This window comes from Trachymyrmex septentrionalis, unplaced genomic scaffold (assembly GCF_001594115.1).
Source record: "Trachymyrmex septentrionalis isolate Tsep2-gDNA-1 unplaced genomic scaffold, Tsep1.0 scaffold56, whole genome shotgun sequence".
In the NCBI taxonomy this organism is placed as follows: Eukaryota; Metazoa; Arthropoda; class Insecta; order Hymenoptera; family Formicidae; genus Trachymyrmex; species Trachymyrmex septentrionalis.
Genome location: NW_017305735.1, coordinates 1,096,125 through 1,104,032, shown reverse-complemented (window position 1 = coordinate 1,104,032; position 7,908 = coordinate 1,096,125). Strand labels below are relative to the sequence as shown.

Below are 7,908 nucleotides of genomic sequence, written 5' to 3'. Positions count from 1 at the left end.
AAAAAGATAACATCGAATGTGCGAGAGTGCAAATAGGAGTCAAGAAAATCATAAGTGGAGGACGAAACCCTGATCGATCCTGTATCGAGCGTCACGACGCTCGATATCATTATGTGGTGAAGGCGCGTTCTTTGATTTGTGGTTCTGAGAACAGAAAAGTATGGATATATATATGTATATATGTATACATATATATATATATATATATATATTTATATATATACACAGTTGAATGATAAGTGAGAAAATCGATTGAAAGAACGGGTCGGAAGAAAAAAATTGTTCTTAACGCGCGTAGTGATTAACGGATTTACTTAAGTGGGTGATAAGTGAAAGAGTCGAGGTGAGATAAGAGCGATTTTTTGGAAAGACGGCGTTGTGGATACCAGGATATGCAATCTCGGACAAGATGCCTAGTACAATAAGAGGTGAGTGACAAATTACACATCGGTTTATTTAAATTTAGATGATCCTGTGTCACAAGTTCCATGACAATCATGCAGGTCTTATGACATTTTTTGTATTATAAGATACAACACAAATATTTTTTAATTGCAACAATTCATTAATAATAATTACAAGATCTAATAATAATTACAAGAAAAGTCAATCAACGCTACAAGTTGTTACACAAAATTTTAATTAATCAAAATTTTCACGACGTATATAATATTACGGTAATGCTTACTCTAGACGTAAGGGGTTAAAGACTTTGAAGAAAGTCGCACGAAAGATAAAAACGAACCGAGTGTGTAGATTTAATAGGCGCTATCAAAGATTTACGTGGCATCGATTCTTTCAGTGCTTTAACTCTTTCACTACGGATTATTGATTCAACAAAAGATAATTTCTGCAATATGCGATTTTTTTTTATTAAGTTACTGACAAATAAAACAAAATTTATTCTTTATATTATATGTAATTACATGCACTAATAGTTTCATGTTTTGTAATGTTCATAACATAATTAATAGAATAAGATCTTAATGAAAAGTTCAACATTCATAAAACATTCTCTCATTGATATTACATAATCATTGATAAATTCGTTCAATTTTGACATTGGCTTTTGCAATATGTAGTAATTTGAATCATACATTTAATTTTTGACCACACGATGATTTTATCTTTCTATACTTTTAAGTTATATGACAATTTAATATCTATTTTACAAAAAGCATGACTACTTTTAATCAGCTAAAATTTTTATTTTCTAATTACACTTAAAATATTATTTTACTTTTTTTATTACGCTGAATCTAGAGTTAATATTACAATTTCTATTTATATACTATACTGTAAAGAACAACAGTGTCACTAAAGAGAAGGTTATATTTTATATGTGCATGTATTTTAACAAACGCATAATTAAAATTTTATGATATTCTATTCTTCCTTGACTCTGTCTGGATTTATACAAAAAGTTGCTTAATTTTTTTCTTGAAGGGATTAAGGTATACCGAATTAATCTCGAATTATTCGAAAGAGTAGGGTAGTAGCTAAAAAGAATATTTAATCGGAACGAAAAGGAATACTGATTAGGAAAAAATAGGCTCGTTCGCAGAAGGTAACAGTACGCGATGTTGCGGTCACGATGGCAGGGTCATTCGAGGTCAGTAACACACTGACGACGCGGTCGCATAATCCGCGACGCTCTTCTGCCTCTGAGATCCATCGAGTGTGCGCTTTTCAATCTCTTCGTCCCATTCGCGATTGTCAGTGTCGACATTATCGTTTTCAAGATTATCGTTCTACCTATTACTTCTTTATCGCACATATAACCAAATTTTTCGCAATTATATATATTAACTAGGAAAGAAAGGCGATATGTAATATTCAGCGATAATAATGCATTATTAAATTCACAATTTGCAGTGTCTCTATAAGTCATTTAATTTTACATTGTCCTTAATATCATATCTATGTTTTATATAGAAAGCGTTAAATTTTTATGAAGAGTAATTATTAAATTATTTAAGTTACAGTTTTAGAGTATATCGTTATATATTTAGAGTATATACTTTTAAGTTTATATATCTGTACATCTCTCTGTATAGTCTATATACACCCAATGGCGGAAAAATCGTTATTATTACTGAGTCTATCTCTGATAATTACGACATGGCATCATGTCGACTAATGGATTACAGCATAATTTTAAATATATTCTCTTGAGCATATACAAAAAAAAACTAATTTTTACAAATAATTCCACTAATATTTAATTTTCTTCATTACAAAGAAATCAATAATTTAATTGTTTGATAAATACAATAAACAGAATTAATTAATGTAATTAAATAATTGATTTTAATGTAAAATATATTATTATATTTATACCGCGTATTACAATGAATGTAAATAATTAATAGATTGTTAATTTTTTTACCGTACAAAATTACACTAATGTTTATTCTTAACTAATGCAGCCTTATTTTTCGAATTATCAGCAAATCAAACAGAATACGATGATTTAAACGATGGTAATTTTCTCTACTTGTACATCTGTAATAATAGAGAATCTGTCATACAGGATTGCCTGAATAGAATTAAATAAAATATTGGTGAGATTATCTTTGGAACCGCCGATTAACACTGTTCACTCTTCGCCGAAATGTTTAAATGATTTATTTCTCTAATTTAATATTTTAGGAATATTAAAAATTATTTTTAAAAAATCTACAAAATAATTAAAATACAATTTTTTTATCGATTTTTTTTATCATGATAAAATTCTTTAAAGGTTGTAAGATATAAAGCGATATCTAAGGAAAAAAATCAGAAATGTAAAGATAATAATAGAAGCACAATGAATCATGCTCCGTAATGTAGTCTAGATGTAAAAATTACATGACAAAGCATAGATGAAGTGATACTAAAGGAATGCATGCGAAAGCAGATGTAACGCTTCAAATTACACTGATGAAAGCAATAACTACACAGTTATTTCAGAATAAGCAAACAAAACAAAATATGCTATATAATAACCGATGCTATTAGAAATTTAATTTTATTTATTAAAAAAAAAATAAAAGCAAATAAATTGCGTAAGAAATTGTTGTTAATTTAAAAAAAAAAAACGAAATAATAGTTCAAAATTACCAAGAAAACATTGAAACGATAGGATTTATATTCCAGGAAATATTACGCAATCAAAAATTGAGCAACACAGAAAAGATGGACAGATAAAGTGGGAGGAGGGAAAGGTAGCGGGAAGGGAACGTGAACAAAGGGAAGGGTAGATAATGAAAAGCGAAGCGATTCTCTTCCTGCGACAGGTGGTAAAGACCTTGGTAAACTTAAGGGCGTTGCGATCGATTACCTAACCGGGCACGGCCATGAAGCAGATTTCAGTTCCCGATGCGGACCCGGGCCCCGATGAGCCTGCGCCCATCGCCTGCTCGCCGAACTAAGCGCCGACAAGCTCACAACTCGGTACACGAACAAAAGCGAGGGTCAATGAACCTTCTTGGACTTACACCACACGCACGCACGCATGCATGCACGTGATTCCTCCACGCATTCATGCGCGCCCACTCTCCGTCTTTGTCCTCGAGTCTTACCATTTTTCTTTATCTCTATCGCAGATCGCAGTACGGGCCATGGCAGTAGTGTCATGGACGAAATTTCAGCATAAGCCCGGATCTACAATAGATTTTTAAGCCTTAAGCCATAAGGAATAGACGAATCACAATTAATTATTCTCCTTGCATTCGACTGTAATTGGTCATATCCTTACGGCTTAAAGCTTAAAATACCCATTGTAGAATCCGGACTAATGGAAAAGAGTTTATTTGAACCAGTAAAAATCCTAGTGAAACATGTAAGAGTAGAGAATTCTATCATGCGAGATAGAAAGATGAGACTGCGGAACCAGCTTCACGTGGTATTGTGCTATATTTTTCCGTAAGGTGAAATGATACAAGGTACTATGAAAATTCATGACACAAATTGCTATGAAAATTCAGGGTAGCCATGTCGTGATATCGAAAAATGAAAGCGTCATACTGCAGTGACATGCAATGTAAATGTCTAGTATATGTATATGAAGAAAGATTTTGCGTTATGTAAAAATAAATTTATATTTACAATGTAGATATATAGCAGTTTCTCATGTAGCTATTATTCTCAATGTATGGATATTTAATTTATAACGTGATTATTTAGAAATTGTGGCCATTAAGATCCTAAATTTTATTTTGTAAATAAGTTTTTTTATATGTTATATATAATTATTTCTCGTTACTCCATTATTCTCTTCAATATATAAATATTATTTCTCAATTACGCCAATCTTTCTCCATACCTCTTTGATTGTTATAAAAATAGAATTCTGATTGTGATGAATTCGGAACCAGAAAACGAAATATTCGAATACAGTTCGTTACTTGTTAAAACGGGATCAATTCTGTACCAGTAAAATCAATCATCAGAGTCCTCTCTGCCTTGCTGTTCGGAATACAGTTAAACAAGTTCATATTATCAACGGTCAACACGAACGTTATTGAAATTTTGATTGACAAATAAAGTAAAAAATAAGGATATTTCTATTCACGACAATGACTGATATGATAATTAGGAATATAATTGTTTAATCATAAATAATGGATATATTGATCAATTTCAATATTTGTAATTTAACAATTGAAACAGCGGTACATAATACTTAAATTTCTCTACATTTTATATGAGAAGATAATCTTCTCGAATCAAATACATCTCAGAGAAAGATCTTTTCATAAATTATTAATTTTTCTAAATAAAATTAATAAAATATTAAATATACAGTCCAAATATATCAGTACTATGATCCACCGTAACAGAAAATATCAGTGTGGAATAATTTAATTATTCCGTAGAAAGATTATACATATAGAATGAGTTTGTTTGCGTTTTGTTAAAATATATACATTATTTCATGATATAATAATAATAATTATTAACAATAAGAATTTCTCTTATTGAACCGTTCATGTGAATACACGATGAATAGGAAATAAAACGGTCGAAACTAATCTTGATGCTTAAATTCGGTATGAATTTATATATTTATACGTGTCAAATTCTGCTGAATTGATTTTTTGGCAGAAACGCTACATCGACAAAACCGTAGTACTCATCACAAATTAATTACCTAATAATTTAATAATTTGATATATCTTTGAAAGATCTTAATAATGCTGTTAAACATATTAAAATTTGTAAACATCTGGAAATCTGGAATTGTTATTAAACTTGATATTATTAGAATATTCTGAGCGAAAACATAATTTTTGTTTTAAAACAAACGAGAATATAGACAGTCTGTTATCGTCAACCATCTCTGTCGAATCCACAATCACTTGTCTCAGAAAATACTTATAAAAAATTATTAAATTATAATTTTCTAGAATACGCGCGAATGAAAAAGGATGGTAACTCTGGATATTTATTTATATCTCCACACAAGATAGTCGTGTGAGTACAGTCCGACCGATGTAAAGACATTGCCCAAGCATATCGCATAGCATCGAAACGCACGAAGGGTATAAGCAGACGATGAACCTGTATATGTCGATGGGAGCCTCTACCCAAATTACGCTGCCGGGTACCGTTATGGTAGGCCCATGACCGAGCGACTCTGAGCGACTTGAAGCGAGTTCGAGCCTCGTCTCTTGCAGTATTTCTTCCCGTATCTCAAGCAACAATCGAAAGATTCATGCGTCATAATAGACTTGTCGCTATTTGTAATATCTTCTAAATAGATAACTATAATTTCTAAATCGAAAACGCGAACTGGAATTAATTCGTATCTAAAGGAATAATTCATAAGTTTTTTCACAGTTACGGTTACGGTTCTACCAATTTAATTACTTAACGACTGCATAAATTTTTTATTATATAAATTAAAAATATACACAGAATAATAGTTCACAGATAAAAAATATGTACAAAATAAGAAGTTATTTTCATTTCTTGGAATTATTATTTAAAGAAACTGAACTTCAAACCTGAACTTCAGATCTGAACTTTTACCAATTTTTTCTTAATTAAAAAGTATTTTTACAAATTTAATCATATAAAGTATAGTAAGCATTAGTATAAACGTAAACATCGTATAAGCATAAACAAGTATTAACTTTTTCTAAATAATACACACATATTTTTTACATTGAAAGGGTTAAAACATGTTAAAATGTCACGTACGTAAAATCATTTACATCCCAATGAACTAGTCTCATTACGAATTCAACGTTGAAGGATCGTTGCTAAGCGTAACTAGAGGAATACTAACGACAGTAACGATATTACAGAATCATGTAATTATTAATACGAATTTTGCTCTTCTTATTACTTGCGCATCGATATTTCGTTCTCCCTTTTTAACATTTTAAAAAGTTGTAGTTCCGATTACATACTATCAAGATGCATGATCTCAGCTCTGTGTAACAAGTTGATATTAATACCAAACCCTTAATTACGTGCAACGGTCATACACTTTTCCTTGTTCTTATATTCTTGTCTCTTCCGTCTTGTACGGAATCCAGCGTCGGTACTTTCACTTGATTCCAAATATCGATACCACGTATCGATACAGCAACCCCACGAGTGACGCGCATATACATACATACATTATGAGAACGTGCGTAACTACGCGCGTAATTGCGCCATTCGTCGCGCCTACCTATCTACCTACCTACCTACCTACCTACCTATCTAACTCAAAACCAGGTTCCTTTGCTTCTTCGTTCTCCAGTCATTGAACTCGCGCGACTCGTTCAACCCACCAGCTGTTTCTTACTACTCCACCTCCACCCGCGCCCCGTTTCATCTTTCCCTCTCTTCGGTTTTGCTGTTTCTACTACTGCTACTACTACTACTACTACTACTTCATTCTGAGGCAACCCTGGATCATGTCTCCTCCAACTTTATGATCTACAGGTCCACGTTTTCTAATCCGTCCTCGTGCGAGACATCGATCAGAGAAGAAGAGACAAGTATTTCTCTCTAAAAGAATGTTTTTTTTTTATGGTATAAAATTTCTATTAAGCGTGAATACTCTTACGATTTACATTAACTGAAAATTAAGATTACTTTTATTCCTGAATCTTTAACACTTTGTATGTGTGATATATACAATATAATAAGATTCTTACATATAATAAGTTTATATATAATAAACGAAGATGTTTTTACGAAATATCACTTTAATGTTATGTCTTTGTTAATTAGTTCAAAATACCTTTAATTATTACAAACAATTAATTTTGAAAAAATATATTTTTGACAAAAAAAATAAAAATGTTGAGCAAAAAACTGTATAATATTTTAATTTCTTTAATTTCAAAAAAACAATCTTTTTATTATTTTTATATATTATATTCACATTAAATCTTGATATAAAACTGTAAGAAAAATTATTTGAATTAAGATATTAATGAAATAAATTTTTACATTAATTGATCATTAAATTATTTTATAGAAAGACTAATATTTCCTGTCAACGTTTACATTTTCAAGCAAGTTTTTTTGTTTTTCACTTATTACAAAAAGAAATACAAACAGTAAGATCGTTCGAACTCTAAGATCCTTATTCAATAACATCCAAGCGAGACAGCCCGTTAACTTCAATACGAGTTCGTTGCCCGTTAATATGCATTAATGTTATATTGATCAGCAAGGAATTTAAAGAAGAGACGATTTTAATCTTCTTCCTATAATACAATAAATTTGTCTGCAACAATCATCTTAATAATCAATTTTATTAGTAATTTATCAATACAGAAGAACCTTACATAAAATTCTAATTAAAATTATAGATTAATTAACCAATGGTAATATTAAATAATTACAAATTAATATAAATTAATTAATCAATGATACTCGTAATATGAAATAACCATATCTGAATATGGTACATTATATAAT

At 30.5% G+C, this 7,908-nt stretch overlaps 1 protein-coding gene across 1 annotated transcript in view; it reads left to right on the top strand.

Annotated features, from left to right (window-relative positions):
• Positions 1 to 237: 237 nt before the first annotated feature.
• The window catches only part of LOC108752142 (probable nuclear hormone receptor HR3), a 107,214-nt gene continuing 99,543 nt past the window's right edge, over positions 238 to 7,908 (top strand). Inside the window, exon 1 of the mRNA XM_018492790.1 lies at positions 238 to 428. Within this exon, the coding sequence (XP_018348292.1) occupies positions 410 to 428 (19 nt within the window). The 5' untranslated portion in view covers positions 238 to 409. The remainder of the gene's footprint in view (positions 429 to 7,908) is intronic.